The sequence below is a fragment of the Emys orbicularis genome, chromosome 6 (assembly GCF_028017835.1).
Source record: "Emys orbicularis isolate rEmyOrb1 chromosome 6, rEmyOrb1.hap1, whole genome shotgun sequence".
Lineage (NCBI taxonomy): Eukaryota > Metazoa > Chordata > Testudines > Emydidae > Emys > Emys orbicularis.
In genome coordinates this window covers 127537599-127558407 of record NC_088688.1, presented here as the reverse complement: position 1 = coordinate 127558407, position 20809 = coordinate 127537599, and the positions used below count along the sequence as shown (strand labels likewise).

The 20809-nt window shown below is 40.6% G+C and overlaps 1 protein-coding gene across 1 annotated transcript in view; it reads left to right on the top strand.

Moving 5' to 3' along the window:
• The window catches only part of PCGF3 (polycomb group ring finger 3), a 76630-nt gene extending 56705 nt beyond the window's left edge, over positions 1 to 19925 (top strand). Inside the window, exons 6-12 of the mRNA XM_065406773.1 lie at positions 2559 to 2655; positions 6676 to 6731; positions 7908 to 8018; positions 10105 to 10193; positions 14510 to 14647; positions 16782 to 16862; positions 19843 to 19925. Of these exons, the coding sequence (XP_065262845.1) occupies positions 2559 to 2655; positions 6676 to 6731; positions 7908 to 8018; positions 10105 to 10193; positions 14510 to 14647; positions 16782 to 16862; positions 19843 to 19890 (620 nt within the window). The 3' untranslated portion in view covers positions 19891 to 19925. The remainder of the gene's footprint in view (positions 1 to 2558; positions 2656 to 6675; positions 6732 to 7907; positions 8019 to 10104; positions 10194 to 14509; positions 14648 to 16781; positions 16863 to 19842) is intronic.
• The last annotated feature ends 884 nt before the right edge of the window (positions 19926 to 20809 follow it).

Here is a 20809-nt window from a genome sequence, read left to right as displayed (position 1 = left end):
TATGTCACTCATTTGCATTGTCCATGCTTTTGAAAAGTTTTGTTACTTCTGGATCCATCCTTTAGGCTTATGTTAAGCTGGACAGGTGATAGGAGGTATGTTACCTTACTATAATTTAAAAACTACAACAAATCTTGTTGGTATTGGCATTGTTCATATTGCATGTGCTGTTTGGTGGGTATATGTTTGTCTTTTGGGATATCCCTTGAGTATGCAGGACACACTCTGCTATAAAGTATCTTTAGAGGAAGGAAAATTAATTGCCTTTTTAATTTTCCCTTTTGGGAAATATTATCTTGGAGGAGTCTGTTTTAGATGTTGGATTATTTGCAACATTTACACATATTACATGCTTTCAAGGCATTGACTTCTCTCAATCAATTCTATTTTTGTGTCCGCCTTTAATTTTAAGGCGCTTTTGTTTTCTTCTAACTGGAAGATTCCAAGGTACTATATGGGCACTGGCGGGATGGCTCACATGTCTGGTTGCTACTTATTGCTTTCAGGGATACTCAAACCTTTAGAATTTCAGGGATTCCATCTGTCGTGTTAGGAACTTAAAACTAGGGTGAGAATCCCTGCAGAGGATCAGAATTATGGGGAAAGTCAGTTTCCTCCATCTCTTCCCATGCTTTCTTCCTTCATATGTATCTTGGTAATTATAACTCTCCAGTCTTATGACTTGTCCGGGACAAACTCCAACAGATACTGTGCTTTGGTAGCTATTAACAGTCTTCTGCTGTTCATGCCTTTTCATTAACAATGGCAATAACAAAATGCAGCTTCTGTTAAATTGTTTTAATACTTCATCTTCTACCTTGATACTTGGACGGCAGCATGTGTATGAAAGCTGTCTTAATGTGTCATGAAAAGTTATGCTCCAAATATAGATTTTTTTATCTTCTGCATTCAAAAGGATAATAAAAGATGAGGAAATATAGATAAACAACCAAAAAAACCCACAAAAAAACCAGCAGGAATGAAAATGTAAGAAAGGTGGAGCAGGATATTGCAGTGGATAGTGACTGCTGTTTTCTAGTGGATGCTTTTTAAAATAAACCTTCTGAATTATAGTTTAAAATAAGAAAAAAACCTTACAATTGAGTTTAAAGCTATAAATGATGGGTCTGATTCTGCTTTCATTGACTCATTGAGAGCAGGATTTGGGCCTCCTGGTTGCCTTCCCGGGCTTCCTCTCTGCATGAGAATCTGCTAGTCTGGACCCCTTCACCTGTGTAGAATCCCACTGAGGCAGATTCCTCTGCAGGATCTGGGTTCAGTGAGCAGTACTACTAGACTTGGTTTATCGTTCAGGATAAGAATGCTGTCCTACTAGTTAAGTCATTGACAACAGCTGCTAGCAATGTTATCTTAAATGTAATGACTGAAAATACTGTAATACATTCATACATTACACCTTTGCTTTGCTGACTTTTGGCTTTTGATTTGTAATTATTCTTCAAACATACATCAACTTGTCTGAGAGGTAGATGGCACTGTTTAACTGCAGAAAGTATACCTCTGTAACTTAGTCGTTAGAACTCTTATAGCACTGTTGGGTAAAAATAATGAATCAGCCTGAGCTATTGGAAAGATGCTCACTTAGCCAAATTTCCCACTTTATATTTACACAGAAATTTTAGTAACTCAAAAATCATTAGAAAAAAGAAAAATATTTAGCTGGAATTTATTTATCACATAAGTAATTACTGTTTGCAGTGTTGTACTTGGTTTGGTCCTAGGATATTAGGGAGAGAACCTGGGTGAAGTAATATCTTTTATTGGACCAACTTCTGTTGGAGAAAGACAAGCTTTTGAGCTACACAGTCCAGAAGAAGAACTCTGCGTAGGTCAAAATCTTGTCTCTTTCACCCATCTTGTCTCTCTAATCAATTACTGTCCAAGTAAATAATTTTGTATGATTTTCTTTAAACAGCTAATAGTATTTCGTTAAAATGCGTAACTTCTTTGTAAAGTTCTGTAAAATGAAATGAACAGAATTATGTATGTAGACTTGGAAACAGGTCCAAAAGCAAATTGTGCAGTGTTCTATTGTGATGTACGTTGTGTTTGGTGTGAGGTTAAATAGCATCTGAATGCCCCTTCAGCTAGGAGCTGCATGTTCACTAAACAGCAACTTCTCGGAAGGAAATATTTTCCTTGCCCCAAGTTTATTTTCTTGGCTCAATTTCCTTTCGTTTACAGCCACAGCTCAAAGTTTCTTTCTAGCATATGGTATTTTGGGTTGTGTATTATGTATTCTAATAGTTTTGAAGTAAGCTTTACCTGTCCAGGAATAGGACAATAACATAGTATGTCCTTCATACGTTGTTTATAATCTACCATTGTTCTAAGAACTCCCATGAAAGATAATGGAAATTGTGTGTTGTTCAGTGTTATATTAGAAACTTATTTACATAAAATTGAAGGGACAAAATCTGAATTGTGTGTGAATTGTTCTGTGGCTATTTGTATGTAAGTTAATTTCTTTTAAAATATTCACAAGAACACAAATGTGAACTTGTTTTTTTTCTTCCTAATTATAAATGTGTCTGCAGTCTGTAGAAGTTGCCTGGTGAAGTATTTGGAGGAAAATAACACCTGTCCAACATGTAGAATTGTTATACATCAGAGCCATCCGCTACAGTATATCGGGTAAGTGTGCTGCATACAATGAAAATCACAGATAATTAAAATCTCTGCAGGTCATGTGTAGATATCTCAGATTATGGCACAGTTCTTTACTAGATTTTCTTACTTAAATACATAAAGTGAGTAGCTTGATTTGAAATTAAAATAATGGTTCTGTGTAAGCAAAGTGGGAGATTCAAAGATCACTTCAAAGGTCAAACTTAATGTGTTTGTCAAATTTAAGAACAAGCGAAATATTTGTCTATTTTTTACCAATTTCTACTGAAGTTTAGTTGGATTTAGTAATTTCTGGCTAGACTGTATCTGGTTCTCATAGGCTATATAGAATCTATTTCTGATTGTGCGAATTACATGTTTATCTAATATTTCATTATATTCCCATGACTGGTAGTTCAAATGTATTTTTTGTTATGGCAGATGCACTGTGGTTTTAATGTTTTACATGAGGTACTATTCAAAGACTGAAATCTGAAGGTGGCAGCATTGTCATTGTTTAGTCTTCTGAGTGACTGTTAATTTGCAGGATAATCTAATTACACACAAAAGAGGTAAAGCAGCAGAAAGGTTAGTCCGGTAGCTCCCGACCTCTTTTGGTTGGAGCCAATGCTGAAGGATTTGTACCTGCCCTACTCCTATCCCCACAGCCACTCAATGTCTGTTCACAACATGGCCTAGCGTGGTTGTGGTATCCTGCCTGTATTGTCCTCTCTTCCTGTGTCTACTGTATAATATTTTTGCAGGTTGTGCTTTCCCATACTTTTTCTCCTACAGTTTCCTCTCAACTTAAATATTTCTAAGGCATCGGTCACCATGATAATCAACTGCTGATATTTCCTCACCTGGCTTGGTCAACCCTAAAGAACTGTACCATTGCAGCTTTCACTGCTGAAAATGCAGCGCTGTAAGTTGGATCGGGGCAGTGCATCCATACCAACTATTTCTTTTAAGGTGCACTTCTGCCCTGCCTCCAAGCAAAGTATTTGATGAAATTGTTAGTTGCACTACTTTGAATATGTATCCCACAGTCCCTGGCACAGATGCTGAAAGCAGTGGATTTTGAAAAGTGTAGTCAACCCCCTGCCTTCCTCCCCCCAATTTTCTAGTTGATGACACAAATTGGGGGAGTGGTAAATAATGAAGAAGACAGGTCACTGATTGAGAACGATCTGGATCACTTGATGAGCTGGTGCAAGCAAAAAATGTGCTTTTTAATATGTCTAGTGTAACTGTGTACATCTAGGAACTAAGAATGTAGGCCGTGCTTACAGGATGGGGGATTCTATTCTGGAAGCAGTGACTCGAAAAAGATTGGGGGATCCTGGTGAATAATCAGTCGAACATGAACTCCTGTGTGACACTGTCCAAAAGGATTAGTGCAGTCGTGGGATGCATAAAAACAGGAAACTCAAGTTTCCCAGAGAGGTTATTTTACCTCTGTATTTGGCACTGGTGCCACTGCTGCTGGAATCTTGTATCCAGAGCTCTGGTGTCTGTTGATAAATTGGAGAGAGCTCCGGGAAGAGGCACGAGAATGATTGATTAAAGTATTAGAAAACTTGGCTTATAGTGATTAGTTTCAAGAAGCTCTATCTATTTAGCTTAAGGAAGAGAAGGTTAAGGGGTGACTTGATTACAGTCTATAAGTACCTATATTGGAACAAATATTTGATAATGAGCTCTTCAGTCTAGCAGAGAAAGGCTTAACGTAATTCAGTGGCTGGAAGTTGAATCTAGACAAATTCAGGCTGGAAATAAGGTGTAAACTTTTAACAGCGAGAGGAGTAACCATTGAAAAAATTTGCCAAGGGTCTTGGAGGATTCTCCATCACTAGTAACTTTTGAATCAAAATTGGATGTCTTTCTAAGAGATTCTCTAGGAATTATTTTGGGAGTGTTGTCTGGCCTGTGTTATACAGAAGTCAGACTAGATGATCACAACGGTTCCTTTGTTCAAGCTGCTGTTGAAGATATACGATTTTTGGAATAGAGAATTGTTTTATATAAGTCTTAATTCTGTTAATCACTTGTTATGCAGACCCATAGCTTGACTTCTTCCCCTCCACAGACCCCAGTCCAGCTGGGAAATAGGTAATCTAAGCAACTCTCGTGATTCAGAAGTGAGAATGCAGTTAAGTTTTCATACCTGCTTGCTGCTGTGGGTTGGTTACTGTAGATTGACTGACTGCTTGACTATGGTTCATTTATATTGAAATGCTCTTGGTGAAGCTTCTGCAATTTGGAAATAGACCCCTCACATCCATGTTAGAGACTTAGCTACCTTTTAGTGTTCCATTAGTTCATTTAAACCTAATTGTCCTCCTCCAGCTCTTAAAATATTGATTAAAAAGTTGAAGTAACTAATAAACTGCTACTAACTCTGTTACTACTGTTTCTGTCTGGTTTAAGTGGTCTCCACTGTTGCGGAGTACTACTGAGAACTGACCTCTGTTATGAGCATACACTCCTGCTGTGGAGTCAGAGCCAGTGCTCAACATGGTAAATTTTTCCAGGGTAATGCCAGATATCAGCTGGGATGGGTATATTTTTAAAATTATTGCACTGTTTTTGCTTGATATTAGAACTTGGTGGTATCGGTTCAGAGGTCTGGTAACATTCTGGCCCTTTCAAATGGTAACTTTTCTAGATAGAATTGCCCTTTCTTGATTTTTTTTCTTTGTTTGAACTTCTGTTGAAAGCAAATCAGTAGATTAGCCTCTCTGAGGAGTTTGAGGGCTAGAGGTTTAGGGTCTTGACCAATTTTACTTTTTTTCCCCCTCCATGCCTAGTGTCAGGCCACCTTACCTTTCTGCTCACTGCTGCTCTGAAATTTGAGTGGAAGTGGTTGGATTAAGAGCAATTTACTGCCTCTGCTTATAAACAGCCGGATGTATGGGTTTAACTCCGTTTTCTTGATTTATATGCTTTTCCTATGCATGCTTTTCTCTAGCTGTTTGTTAGAAAAGGAGCATATTATGGATAGTTCCTCCAAACATCCCCAAATGCGGGCTTGAAGGACCTAGGGATGTTAATGTCTCCTAGTGTCGCTGTGCATTCTCATAACAAAATGGTCTGTCTCTATCTATTTGTATAGGAATGTTGGTCTAATCCCATATGGGCAAATTCATTGCTAGTGGAAATGGGTAAATCTCTGTTGAAGTTGTTGTAGTTTCACCAATTTACCACCAGCAAAGAATGTGGTATGTAACTTCATGAAACCGTTGTGTATGGAGGAAAACAAAATCTTCTAGACTCTGTTTAAAATAGCTGTAAGAGAAATGAGACTTTGTAACAGAACAGGGACCCTGTAATTTAGATAGTCAAGTTGCATAGCAGCAGAAACAGATTCTCTGGTGCAGTGCACTATAACTAATGAAAATTTTATTTAAGTATTGTTCCACGTGTATGAGAAATGTACAGTTATTCATAAAGATGTTTGTACCATTGCAAACCTTCAGTAATATCCTTCGGCTGATACTGTGCTGAATAGGAAGGCTGTGTTAAAGTGTATTTTTCCTCATCTTGAGCCAAAAATTGCCTGTCTTAGGTCAAAATTCTATCAAGGTATAGTAAAATGTGCATTGCCAACATGTGTACCTTGATGCAGTTGGACACAATTCCACATTCTGCTCTAGACGGATCATTCATGTTCTTGTGTGTTCCGTTAAGGGTGGACTTCAGAAAATTCACACAGCCTGTTAACATTCTAGTATGTCATCCTCCACATCACGTGGGCCACTTTGTTACCTCCTGCCTCGACTGTTGTGGCCTTATCAGGCTTCCTTTCTCATCTTGCTCCCTCCTGTCCGCTAAAATCATTTTCTCATATGACGTCTTTCGGATGTTCAAGTACCATTTATAAATCTGAATATTCTCTACTGTGATGTTTAAAAGTCTATATTCCTGTTTGCATAATCTATTTAATCTTGGAGTCTTTCTCTTTAAGTGAGATGACGTTTAGAATAGAGATGATTGATTAAAAAACAGGAAGTTTTCAAATTCTAATTGTTTTGTTCTTTTTGCCAGTCATGACAGAACAATGCAAGATATTGTTTACAAACTTGTGCCAGGCCTTCAAGAAGGTAAGTCTTGGTAGATCTTATTTTAGCTGTAAATGTTAGATTTACAAAGAGCTACGGTGCATGTTTAAGGGATAGCATAGGTTTTTCACCTGTCTGTCTGCTGCTTTTAGATAAAGATAGTGGTGACAAAAATATACAGTGGAAGCATTTCTGCACTTATTCAAATTCTAGCACTGATTTTACTTTAACAGAAAGCACATATTTGAAGGATGATGTTTGACAAAAGTAATGCTAACACCCAGTACTGGAAAATGTCCCAGTAATGAAAATTGGGATGTTTCAGGAAAATTAAAACATTGTATAATGTTGCATAACACCTTAAAGCAAACCTTTTTGTGTTGGCATTATATTTTGTATGCACATTTTGTTTTAAATTCTACATTTATTCAATCATTTGGTTGCTGCTTTCCCAAGTTGTCAAAAGTGAAGCATTTAATGCAGAGAAAGTGTTTAGTTTCAACATAATTTTCTTCCTTTTGTTAGATTACATACTTTAGGCCTTTGCTAACAGGTAACTTCTAATTTGTGTGCTTCTTCTCATAACAGTAATATTTTGACAATAATGGGTGTCTTGAGCTGAAGGAATATTCTATACTAACTATTGGGCCATTCTCATTTTTTTTCAATAGTGTTTTACTGCCTTTCTTGTGTTTAGGTGGAAAACTTTCATTGAAACTAAGTTGTCAAGTCAAGAGGACATTCTCTCACTTTTAAATATGCAAGCTTAAGTAAAGAGACTATATATAAATGAAATTCTTCCAGGCTAAAAATTAGAAGTAGGGAGAAAAAAGGAAATTCAGAATCTCTTACATGTGTAACTGAACAGGCATGTATCATGTACTTCAACTGAGAGATTTGTAGAAGGCTACATGGAAAAATATGGAGTAGCTTTAAATTCCATATGATCTGAAATCACAGAAATGATGTAATAGCAGCCTCAGAAGATGAGGTGGTTATTCTACAGCTGAATGACAAGATATGTGGTGTAGCTTGGTAAAATGGTAATTAGGAAGAGCAGAGATGCAGCCAAAAGTGAAGGGATAGTGGTGTTCACACTCAAATAAGTGCCTCTTCTTGCTGGGAAGTGTCTTCTACGAGGAAGTGGGAGGAGTTTGAAACAATTTTATAAATGTTACATTGGCACTTATTAATGAAACTGTTTAAATTTTTTAACAGCGGAAATGAGAAAGCAGAGAGAATTCTATCATAAACTAGGCATGGAAGTACCAGGGGACATCAAAGGGGAGACATGCTCTGCTAAGCAACATTTAGATTCGCATCGGAATGGTAATTTATTTTTGTTTGCTTTCTTTAGAAAAATGCCATTATGCTGATAAGGTTATTCTAAACACCAATCATAATTATAGAAATTGTTATGTAGTATTGTACATTGTGAATGTGACTGCATTAAACATCTAATGGTGTTAAGCTGTACTACTCCTGGAGAAATTCTGTGCCCTATGCACACACAGAATTCATGTCCCCCACAGATTTCTTTGCTTCCCCGCAGAAAAATGACTTTCTGACAGGGGAAGCAAAGGGAAGTTGCAAGAGCGGTCACGCACTCCTTCCTAGCAGCTCAGGCACATAGTTTCATGCACCTGGAGCAGCAGGCGGAGAGGCAAATAATCATGGTGGCTCCTACCCTGCACTGGGATCAGCTGCTAGACCCACCCCCAGAAACCTCCCCTGGCTGCAGGAAGTTCAGCATCCTCCCTTGCTTCCTGCCCTCCTCATGCTTCAGCCTCGGGGAAGGGGTCACTGTATGGGGAGCTGCTCCCCTGTCCGCCCAGCCTCCTGCATCTGGACCCCCCCCATACACCCAGAAACCCCCCCCCCACACCCCTCAATACCTGAACCATATCCTGCTGAACCTCAACCTCTACATCTGGAGACCCCCTGCACCCAGACCCCCATCTGTGCACCCAGACCACCCCCTGCACCTGGACCACCCCAGCAAGCTCCGTCACACCCAGAAACCCCAGAACAAGCCTCTGTGCATCCAGATTCCCTCCGCACCTGGACTCCTCTCTGAGCTGTCTGCACCCAGATTGTCCCACACACCGAGCGCCTCCCCACTTGGTTCCTGCCTGATTGAGCCTGCCTGCCCACACCTGGTGCATTTGGCATGGAGGGGCAGGGGCCCGGGGTGTTTCTGGGGCAGCCCCTGCCCTTGCGCTTTGCCACGTTGGGTGCAGCCTCACTGCCAACTCAGTGTCCTGGGACAGGGGAGGGAGGCTGTAGGGTGATCTCCCACCTCTGTGCAGCCAGTGGCCTGTGCTCCCCAGTGCCATGCTGGAACCTCCACATTTATTCCTTGACAAATAAAACTTGCAGAATTTTAAATTTTTTGGCGCAGAACTCCCTCAGGAGTACTATACGCTCACCTCCTGGGGTGTGGTGAGGCCGCTTTGCATCACACCACCCCTACCCTTAAACCATCTTAACTGGCCTTAGGAAGACCACCCCAGCATGGGGGATCTTTTGGAGTAGTGCTGGTATAGGAGCTCCTATGCTACCATGATACTGGCTGCTAGCAAAGTTGGGCATGGTGAGGGTTATGGTCTGCTGATACCCAGTTGCCACCATGGACCTGTGGGACTGTTGACAGTTGCTTAAAGTAGCAAGTCCAAGATTTGATAGAGAGCAAAGGTCACATTCCTGAGCTGTGCTTTCCCCTTTTGCTATATCCAGGGATTTGGGCCATAATTTGTTTCAATCAGTAGAGATTGATTGTGCATGCATAATTCAACCTCCCCCCCCAAAAATTTCCCATTACTTTTTTTTTTTGGTTACTAAAAACTATATTTATCACACAACAGTTTTAGAGTTTACTTAAAATTTGAGTGAACAGCACATCAATGCATAAAGCTAGAGATATTGCACTCTAACGCTAAGAACTTTGAGCACTTAGGGCTGGCATTATATTTTACTAATAAATGTAATACCATAAGGCTTCCTTTTGAGAGGAAGAGGGATAGAAATTACTGCGTATATAATACTTGGCAGAGTTGGCATTTCTTTGGCAACCTGAAGTTTTTGAACTTCCTGACTTCTGAATACAATCTTGGAACAGTAATGGTGAATTGATAATATCTTTTTTTAAGGAGAATTTTTTTTTTGAAACTTAGGTGCACTGCCTGTGAATCTACATCTAGCTAAATATGCATTCAGAAAATACCAAATACCAAAGATGATTAAGCTCCTTTTCAATTTTTATAAAATGAGCTCACCCCCCAGTCTGACGCATTCAAAAACTTATAAAACCCCATTTGCTTTCTCTTGATTTGATTTTTGTTACTATCGATTGAGATTACCTACAGTTTAACATCTTTTAATTTCATGATTATAATGCTTTCGTTTCTCATTTAAGGTGAAACTAAAGCTGATGAGAGTTCAAACAAAGAAACATCAGAAGAAAAACAGGAAGAAGATAATGACTATCACAGAAGTGATGAACAGGTAGAATATCTTTCAGGCAACTTTTACTTTGAAATCAGCCAAGTTTTTTTTTTTTAGTTTTAGGTTGCCATTTAGCTTTATTTTCATTATGTGCTATGAAGGATGAATAATCTTTATATCCATACATTCATCAGTTGATGGAAGCAAGGCACTGTTTTTCCATGCTTTTTAGTAGAATGTATAAAGTTGGACTAAGTGCCTTTATGTGTAGGGAAGGGGTGATGGTCATTTTTCAAGAAAATCTCATTAAGGATCAGTGGCACTTATAATTGTGATCTAGCCTGAAGTGAATTAAAAAATGTGCCTCAAAACTGGTATGTGAGGTCTGTGGCTGAGAAAATTACTCTATAAAAATGAAAAGTAATTTAAATCTAGAACTTTATCTAACACCTTAAAATATATTTAATACAGATGATGATTTTTTGCTACTTTGTAGCAAAAACAGAAAGGAAGGAAGAGAACTTAATGACCTCTTTTTATACTCAAGATCAGGACCAAAATATCTGTCATAGGACCAGCTCCATAGCCCCTGACCTAGGCAAAGCAATGGATTGCCTAGCCTGCTGTTTGGATGAGAGCCAGATGGCTGAGGCAAAATCCATAGAAGTTGGAGTTGTGATGTTGGTTGGGAAAAAACAGAAAAAATGGCAGAGATACCACCTCCACTGAGGGTGTTCAGTTGTCATTTGTGGGGCAGGTGTGCATTTTATCAATCTTATCAAAGTATCAGAGGGGTAGCCGTGTTAGTCTGGATCTGTAAAAAGCAACAGAGTCCTGTGGCACCTTTAAGACTAACAGATGTATTGGAGCATAAGCTTTCGTGGGTGAATGCCCACTTCGTCGGCCATTCCATATGGCTAAATGCAGTGCCTTGCTTGCCATACTTGACTTGACACCATGCAAGGCACTGCATTTAGCCATATGGAATGGCCGACGAAGTGGGCATTCACCCACGAAAGCTTATGCTCCAATACATCTGTTAGTCTTAAAGGTGCCACAGGACTCTCTGTCATCTACTAGTACAGTAGGTCAGTTTTTTCACCTTTCGTATGGCCAGGCGATTGTAGTTGTTAACTGCACCTTTGTCAACTCCAGAATAAATTTAATGCAACATGCTCTACATGGGGCTACAGCTTAAACCACTCTTCAGGTAAAAAAACGTGTAGAATAAAGCAACAGAGAGTCCTGTGGCACCTTTAAGACTAACAGATGTATTGGAGCATAAGCTTTCGTGGGTGAATGCCCACTTCGTCGGATGCATGTCACATTCTCCCCCCCCCCCCCCACCACCACCACCACTACCACTCCCATAAAGCATAGGAAACCGTGCTTCTAAATCTACACTGGCTTCCCATCCCCCAAGTACTGGCTACAGTTGAAGGTGTTGGCTTTTACCTATAAAGACATAAATGGCCTGGGACCTACTTTCCTGAAAGATGACCCCTCAATGAGGATGCCACCCAGATACAGGGCCTCTGGCAAAGCATTCTCTGAAGCCTCCTTTAGGTTTGGGACACTCACTCCCTGTCTGAAGCTGCTCTCATTAATCCACCTCGTGGCATACTGCAAGTCCCATTTGTGTTTTCCCAAGCTATGAAGGGTTGGAAGGATGCCAGCAGGAGATGATTAAACACCTTACCCATGTCTACCCCTGCTGGGTGGGGATTTAGTGCTTTTTACTAGGCAAAGTGGGAGTCCATGGAGCAGTCTGTAACTATACTTTTATCATGTGGCCAAGAGTGTCCCAAGCAAAGGATCTCCACACTTCCAGTGTGTGTGTGTGTGTGTGTGTAAACAAGAGATGCTAGTTGATTAGTCTAATTTTAAGGTTATTAACACATTAAATAGGAGCTTCAGAATAGACTGTCAGGAGCTGCTGAGCTTGCGCTGACTTGCTGCAAGTTCCGGAGACAGGCCTGGGGAGGCAAAAGGAAGCAACAAGGGAGGGGTTGTCTATTCGTCAGTTCTCCTGTGCAAAGCCCAGTGAGGAGATGGAGAGTTACCCTCTCCTGCATACCTAAAGTTTGGAGGTTGCAAGAGGGCTTTGTGGGAGAATTTCAGGGGGATTTTCCCCTTCCTATGAAAAGCAGAACAGGGGACTGCTCAGGACTGCATGAGGAGACACTGTACCTCTTGTGACCCACAGCCAACTCCCCGGCAAACCTTAGCAGGTTCATGTAGGGCCCAACGCCATGAACCTCGGCAAGCTCTGCCAGTCCCCAGTGAGCATTAATAACTTCATGCAGGAATATGTGGAGCCTAAGGCTCATTTGTAGGGCCCTACCAAATTCATGGTCCATTTTGGTCAATTTCATGGTCATAGGATTTTATAAATTGTAAATTTCATGATTTCAGCTATTTAAATCTGAAATTTCAAGGTGTGGTAGTTTTAGGGGTCCTGACCCAAAAAGGAGTTGGGGGGAAGGTGGGGGGGCGGTTGCAAGATCATTGTCGGGGGGTGTCTTTGTGGTACTGCTACTCTTACCCAGCAGCAATGCTGCCTTCAGAGGTGGGCAACTGGAGAGCGGCGGCTGTTGGCCGGGAGCCCAGCTCTGAAGGCAGAGTTGCCGTCAGCAGCAGCGCAGAAGTAAGGATGGCCTGGTATGGTATGGTATTGCCACCTTTACTTCTGCGCTGCTGCCTGCAGAGCTGGGCCCTCAGTCAGCAGCCATCACTCTCCGGCCTCCCAGGTCCGAAGGTCGCAGCGCAGAAGTAAGGATGGCATGGTATGGTATTGCCACCCTTACTTCTGCGCTGCTGCTGGCGGGGCGCTGCCTGCAGAGCTTGGCACCTGGCCAACAGCTGCCACTCTCTCGCCACCCAGCTCTGAAGGCAGTGCAGAAATAAGGGTGGCAATACTGCAACCCCCTTCCCCCCCCCCCAAATAACCCTGTGACCCCTCCTGCAACTCCCTTTTGGGTCAGGACCCCCAATTTGAGAAACGCTGGTCTCCCCTGTGAAATCTGTATAGTATAGGGTAAAAGCACACAAGACCAGATTTCATTGTCCGTGATGCATTTTTCATGGCTGTGAATTTGGTAGGGCCCTACTCATTTGGGATGGGGACCCTGATAAATTGCCCAATGTGGTGGGGTTTGGTGACAAATCACTAAGATTGTGGGGGGCTGATGGCACTTTGCTAAGTGGAGCTCTGTTGCCATGCACCACCTATGGCAAAACCTTCTCTGCTCCTGGAAGTCATGAAGATTGCCCCCTGTTCTGCTTTTCATGCTTCCCACCGTGCAGTGTTCTTCACAATCTCAGCTTAGGATTAGTTAAAAATTAAACTGTAATATAAAAGTATCTTGTTACGGTTTAGTACCTGTTAGTAAGGCTATGATTTTGGGACAGCTGTCAGTGTTCATGGTAATCGTAAATTTGAATAAAGTAGTTACCCCTGCAGCAGCGGCTTCCTTCCCTTCCAAATATTGCAGTCTGGCCCACGTGGTTGCAGGACCACTCAGGTTTGGTGTGTCCACCCCATGTAGATGGTGATGGGGTGGACGTGCCAAATTTGAGTGGTCCTGCAACCACGTGGGCCAGGTCACAATGCCCGGACCAACAAACTTGGCTTAGCCTTGTGGGATAGGAGCTGCCACTGTGGAGTGAGCGTGGAGAGAGCTTGCTGTCCAAGCCACCCCACAGCCCCATGGGCCATCTGCTTTCCCCCATTTCTGTGACATGCTTTTTTCCCCCTGCACCTCTGTCATGACATTTATTAAAATTTCCATGAAAAAATCATAGCCTAGCCTAACCTATCAGTAATTTGAGCAAAAATCTTTTGGTGTTTTACTAGCTTTCTTTTGAATTTTTTTTATCAGTTTTCTTGTAACACCTTTAAATCTCAGACAAAATAACTTTCGAGTTGATAATCCTTTTTAAAACATGCATGTAATCTGATTGTACGTTAACTTGGCCTTTAAAGTTATGTAAAGATGACACTGTAAACAGTCATTGAAAAAGTGAAGGTGGTTTTCACACTGTACACTTGTTACAGTGTTTACACCTTTGGTTTGTGGTTTGACCTTGACTACTCCTGAGTTAGTCAGAACGACCTCTAAAATGTACAGATTAGCGGCTGTCAACTTCTATCCAGACATTTAAGAGTTAAATGAAGTGTAACTGTAGGCTGACAAGTTATAGACAACGCTTTTGCTTTAAGTAAGGTGACAGTGAACATTTGACTTCAAAGATGTTTAATTTTTAAGTTTTGACCTTATTTTGCTAGACCAATGAAGGCTGCCTATGGAATGCATAATCAGGATGGCAGGAAATCCTATTAACCAACCTTGGGTTGTGTTTGCTTTTCCCTGAAGGTAAGCATCTGCTTGGAATGCAATAGCAGCAAATTGCGTGGATTGAAACGAAAATGGATCCGCTGCTCAGCACAAGCAACAGTCTTACATCTAAAGAAGTTCATTGCCAAAAAACTTAACCTGTCTTCTTTTAATGAGGTACTATTTTAACATAAGAGAAAATCACACTGTAAATAGAAAGCTTGTAGCAAGTGTATGAAGCTCATTTTTTAAAAGCAAAGCTTTTCCTTGTAATCTTGTTCTTCGAGAGAACTGAACAAACCACTTCTCAGGTAAAATGTGATTATTGCAGTAGGACTTAAATAGCTTTTTCGTCTGAGCTGGATCTAGGCAAATCTGTCAGCCTTTTTATAAAAATAAAAAGGTAAAATATGAATGTTGAAGCACTTACCTCTTTCCTTCCCCAACTTAATCCTCTGGGGTTTCAGCCCTTGTTGGTTCTTGGGCTAGTAATACGAGCCACATGACTTGTCTAATCCCTTAACACCTCTTTTTCCACATCCAGTTTTAAATGATTGTCATTAAAGTAAGCTTTGGCATAGTCTTCCACTAGTGTTCTATGTTTACCTGATCGTGTGCATAAGAGAAAATGGAGAATTTCACCCCAGTGCATAGGGCCAGTTCCAGGCCTATCCACCACTGAAGTCTTTTTTAAGCCATATAGCTTAAGTGATCCATAGCCCTTGTGTTGCTGTTACACACAAGGATGAATTTCACCCAAAGTATAGGGTCAGCATGTATCCAACATAAACTGGAGGGACTGCTGGTTATGCTCCTCTGCTTCCTTGCAGGTGGATCATCTTCCAAAGTGGAAAAACTAGGAGACTGTGGGTCACTGGGAAGCCATTTGGTGGGGGGAAAGAGAGGTGAATGAAGAAGTAGGAAGAAAAAGGGGGTAGTCATCTTCCCTCTGACCTCCCCCATTTCAGATTGTAAAACTAAGACACATTATTATGAAGGGCAGCGTCCATATAAACAGTACCATCCTCTCCTCACACAATCTAGTACTTACTCTACCATGTCCTAGCTCAACGGACATGCCACCAGTTCATTCACAGCCTCATTCCCAATTGAGTGTTGCCTTGGTATTCAGCCCTGCGAACTCCTCATCTGCTTCCCAGCTCAGAACCTCCTTCCTGCTCAGAAATACCCCTGTCCCCACTTACACACCTCTCTCTTCTCTTCCTACCTAATCTCTCCACAGCTCTGAAACATCCTCTCCCATGCTCAGAATACAACCTACAAAAACAGCCAGCCTTTCAGACTCTGAACCCTTCCCCTTCCTACCTGACCACAGCCACAATCACCCACTCCTAGCACCACCCAGTGTGTAATCTATCAACCTACCTCTATTCAGAATTATTGTGAAGGCTACTTATACTTAAAATAGAAATTGTCAACTGAAACAGCTTCACTTCTTCATGTATATAACAAGAGAAGACCACCTGTACCCTTGTTATAGTCACCAATTAAAAAACTTATTTGGGTAATGTGAAGGAACATGCTTAATTTTACTGGCTCTCAATTGTATGTATAAGTGGTCTTTTCCCCTGTGTGGTCGCATGGAGTTCTCACAAAGGGAAGTTGCATGCCTGTCCCAAGTGAAGAATAGACTTAAGCACTGCAGTAATTACACACTTAAATTATCTAAATTATCACAGAGACTCTTACTGGTTCTAACACCTTTTTACTAAAATGTTAGTTTTCAAATCTGCAAAAAGCTACTGTAGCCAATGTTCATTTATATAAAACGTTGTCCCTGTGAGGGAGAGACCAGCCATTAGAAATACAGCTTCCAACCCAGGTTGTCATCTGCCATATGATGCCTAGAGAGACGAGGCGGGTGAGGGAATATCTTTTATGGCACCAACTTCTGCTGGTGAGAGAGACAAGCTTTCGACCTCACACAGAGCTCTTCTTGAGGTCTGGGAAATGTATTTAGCTGTGTCACTCTGAGTACAAGGTGGAACAGATGGTTTAGCATGAGTAGTTAACACACATTTCAAGGGACCATTCAAGGTGAAAGTCACTTCAAGGTGAAAGCTCAAAAGCTCGTCTCTCTCACCAACAGAAGTTGGTTCAATAAAAGATATTACCCCACCCACCTTGTCTCTCTAACTCCCACAGTGTGGCAAGGGTTAGGATTTTTCCATTGTCTTCAGATGATTCTGGACATGTTTAACATGACTTTTATCCATGTGCATTGTCTTGTCTCAGAAGTGTGCTCTATGTGTCCCTTAATGAATTTAAGTCTCTCTTCCTTTTCAATCAGCTGGATATATTATGCAATGAAGAAATTCTTGGCAAGGACCATACGCTCAAATTTGTAGTTGTCACTAGATGGAGATTTAAGGTACGACACAACTGCTTTTTCATTAATTCACTCATATTTAGAATTAAAATTAAGTCATTAACCTGGTTATAGAACAGAGTTGATAAAGTATCTGTCGTACACAGTTTTATACCTGCAGTAACTTTAAAACTGGCTAGAAAATTGGTTAAAAGTCTATCCTGGTTCAGAGGCAAAGTGAAGGCAACAACTAGAAATAAAGAACAATATATAACAACTGGGGAAAGAGGGGAAGTAGATAGTTATGAATATAAATTAGTAGTTATGAAGTGTAGAAAATTGGAAAGGGAACTCTAAAGACAACAGGAAAATATCCATGGCTGGCGAGGCTAAGGAGTAGGTTTTTCAGATAAATCAGGAAAAAGAGAAATTCTAACAGATATATAGCCTCTTTACTATATGGAGATGGTGCAAATGTTAATAATGCAGAAAAGGTAAAAGTGATCAATGTATAGTTCTGTATTTGGAAAGAAGCAAGATGATATACTTGTGTTACGTGACGATGATGAACTACTTTTCAGTCCATTAGGAATTGAGGGCATTAAGGATGCTAGGGATGATGATAATAATTAGTTCTTATTTTGTGCTTTTTATCAGTAGATCTCAGTGGTTTACAAAACAGATAAGAAACATTATCCCCATTTTACAGATGGGGAAACTGAGGCACATGGAGATGAAGTGACTTACCAAAGGTCATCCAGCAGGCCCAGATAATGTGCACCCAAGAGCCCTAAAAGGGTTGGTTCAGGGCATCTCTGGATTGCTGGTGCCGTTTATTATTTGTATTACCATAGCACCTAGGAGCCCTTGGAATAATGGGGAAATTCCAGAAGATGGGAAGAGTTTCTCCACAACTGGAGATGGGACACTGGGTGGGGTTGGCCATTGCTCTGAGGTGGTTCAGACAATCCTCTTTCTCTATTCCCAGCTGGTGTCTTGCTCACATACTGATTGCTAGATTTGGGGATGGGAAAGAATATTCCCCTAGGTCAGATTGGCTGGGACTTGGTTTTTTTTTGCCTTCCTCTGTAGCATGGGATGTGGTTTGCCTGCTGGGATCAACTGGGCATGACTCACCAAATCTATTCCCTGTCATTGCAGAGGCTTCAGGCATTGGTGGAACCTTGGTCTCTCATGTTCTCTCCCTGTGACGCACAATAGTTTAGTTTCCTGAGGTCTGGAATGCTTTGGTCTAACTAAAGTCTTTGGCCTTAATAGAAAAAGGTGAAAACTAATGGCCTGTGGTATGCAGGAGGTCAGACTAAAAGATCTCATGGTCCCTTCTGGCCTGAAACTATGCATGTTGGCACAACATTAACAAAGGGCAAGCAGGATGACGTGGGTAAATAGCCTGACCTCAATCCCAGGCAAAATAATGGAGAAGCTGATACAGGATTCAAACAATATAGAATTGAAGGATGGGCAAATAATTAATGCCAGCCAACATGGTTTTATGGAAAATGTCTTGTTAAGCCTGATTTTGTTTTTTGACAATTACGAATTTGGTTAATAAAGATAGTTGCGTATATGTAATATTCTTACACTTTTGTAAGGGGTTCAACTTAGTACTACACAGCATTCTGGTTTTAAAAATTAGAACTATACAATATCAATAAAACACCCATAAATAGATCTGTTGACAGACAGATCTCAAAGTAATGGTCAATAGGGAATACTCATTGAGTGGGATGTTTTTAGTGGGGTTCCCCAGTGATCAGTGCTAGACCTATGCTATTTGGTATTTTTATCAAAGATCTGAAAGTGAATATAAAATTATTGCTGATAAAATTTGCAGATGACACACAGATTGGCCAGGTGCTAAATAAAGATAAGGCCAGGGCAGTCATACAGAATGATCTAGATCGCTTGCTAAGCTCGGCCCGTTCAAACAAATTATATTTGCTAAAGGCAGTGTGACATATCTAGGAAGAAGGAAATGCAGGCCCGACCTACAGTCTGGATCTGTAAAAAGCAACAGAGAGTCCTGTGGCACCTTTAAGGCTAACAGATGTATTGGAGCATTAGCTTTCGTGGGTGAATGCCCACTTCGTCGGATGCATGTCGTCGGATGCATCCGACGAAGTGGGCATTCACCCACGAAAGCTTATGCTCCAATACATCTGTTAGTCTTAAAGGTGCCACAGGACTCTTTGCTACCATAAGGTATTTTTTCCAACCTTCAAATCATTTTAATAGCTTTTCTCTTCACCCTCTCCAATTTTTCAACGTCTTTTTTAAAAGGTAGACACCAGAATTGGACCCAGTATTCCAGTAGCGGTCTCACCGATGCCACATATAGAAGTAAAATCACTTCCCTATTCCAGTATCAGAGGGGTAGCCATGTTAGTCTGGATCTGTAAAAAGCAACAAACACGGCTACCCCTGGAAAAAATATCTTATGGTAGCAAAGAGTCCTGTGGCACCTTATAGACTAACAGACGTAGTGGAGCATGAGCTTTCGTGGGTGAATACCCACTTCGTCGGCTGCAATACCTTATGGTGAGACTTAGAACTCAATCTGTTTAGCTTGTCAAAAATAATATTGATAGGTAACTTGATTATAGTGTAAAAGTACATTCATGGGTAGAAATTTCTGAGTACTAAAAGGCTTTCTAAGCTAGCAGAGAATGACATAACAAGAATTAGTGGCTGGAAGTTGGTCAGACACATTCAAATTAGAAATAAGACAAATTTTTAGCAGTGAAGGTAGTTACCTTGGTAGTTTGTTCTAAAGGTTAAGCGGTGGATTCTCCATCTCGTCTCTTCAAAGCAGATTGGATGTTGTAGTTGGGCTCAATGTACAGCTAACAGGGTGAAATTCTGTGATCTGTTCTACATAAAGTCAGACTAGATGATACATGGCCAGTCCCTTCTGGCCTTAAAATATAAATCAATAACGTATTTTGATAAGTTGATTACCTATCACCTAGGAGGATTCATTTTGCTTTTGCTTCTTAAATTAGCTCATTATTTTATCTTGCAGAAAGCACCTCTCCTGCTACATTACAGACCCAAAATGGACTTGCTGTAAGAGACCTTTATTGTCCTTCTGGACAGCGTTTTTTGCAGAGACTATCATCAGGCACCTTCTTAGTGCATCACTTAACTCACATGTGACACGAACCAGCAGAATTTTTTGGAAGACTGTAGTGCTCTCACCGCCAACCAACCTTCTGAAGATTTCTTCTGGGGACGTGTTGCCAGATTTCTGGACAGAAAATATTTATACTTTTTTTGTACGAAAGAAATAAATCACAAGAGGACACTACCAGCACTAAGTTTACAGATCCTGAAAACACTTCACAGTTCCATGTAGCTCAACTTGATTCATCTCTTTGCTGCAGTTACACAAATATAAGTTAAAATGTTGGGGGGGTGATTTAAAAGGTGGTTTTTGACACCAAAATTACCTTTAGTTACTTTCCATCTTTTGAAACTTCTAAAGCTTATTTTGATATATTCTGCAAGGTGTTCCTGTCTTACATAGTATGCCTCAGTTACTTTGGCGTTCATTGAGCCCTTTGAAGAGCATTGAACGTACCTTATGATTATAGAGACTGGTGATATTTATGCTGCATTAAAAACTTCCTAAAAATCTAGGCATCTGAAAACTTCACGAGTTTCACACAATGCTTGATCTCATTTTATATTTCATTAATGTTTTGGCATCCTCTGCATGTTTTGATGAGGCTAATGAAAATGCATTTACTTTTTTAACATGGCCCAATATTTTGCTGTGGCATAAATTGCATCTGATCATAACACAAGAGTACTCAAAGTGCTAAATTTGTGAATTTTAAGGTAGACTTGTCTTATACAGTAGGGGCTTGCAGAAATCTATTTTTTCTTTAGGGAAAATGTTTTTTTTGCTAAATTTGTAACTAGTGGTTAAAGCATTTTTATTTTGGGAAACATACCCCATAGAAAATTACACAAGTTTCCATTTCACT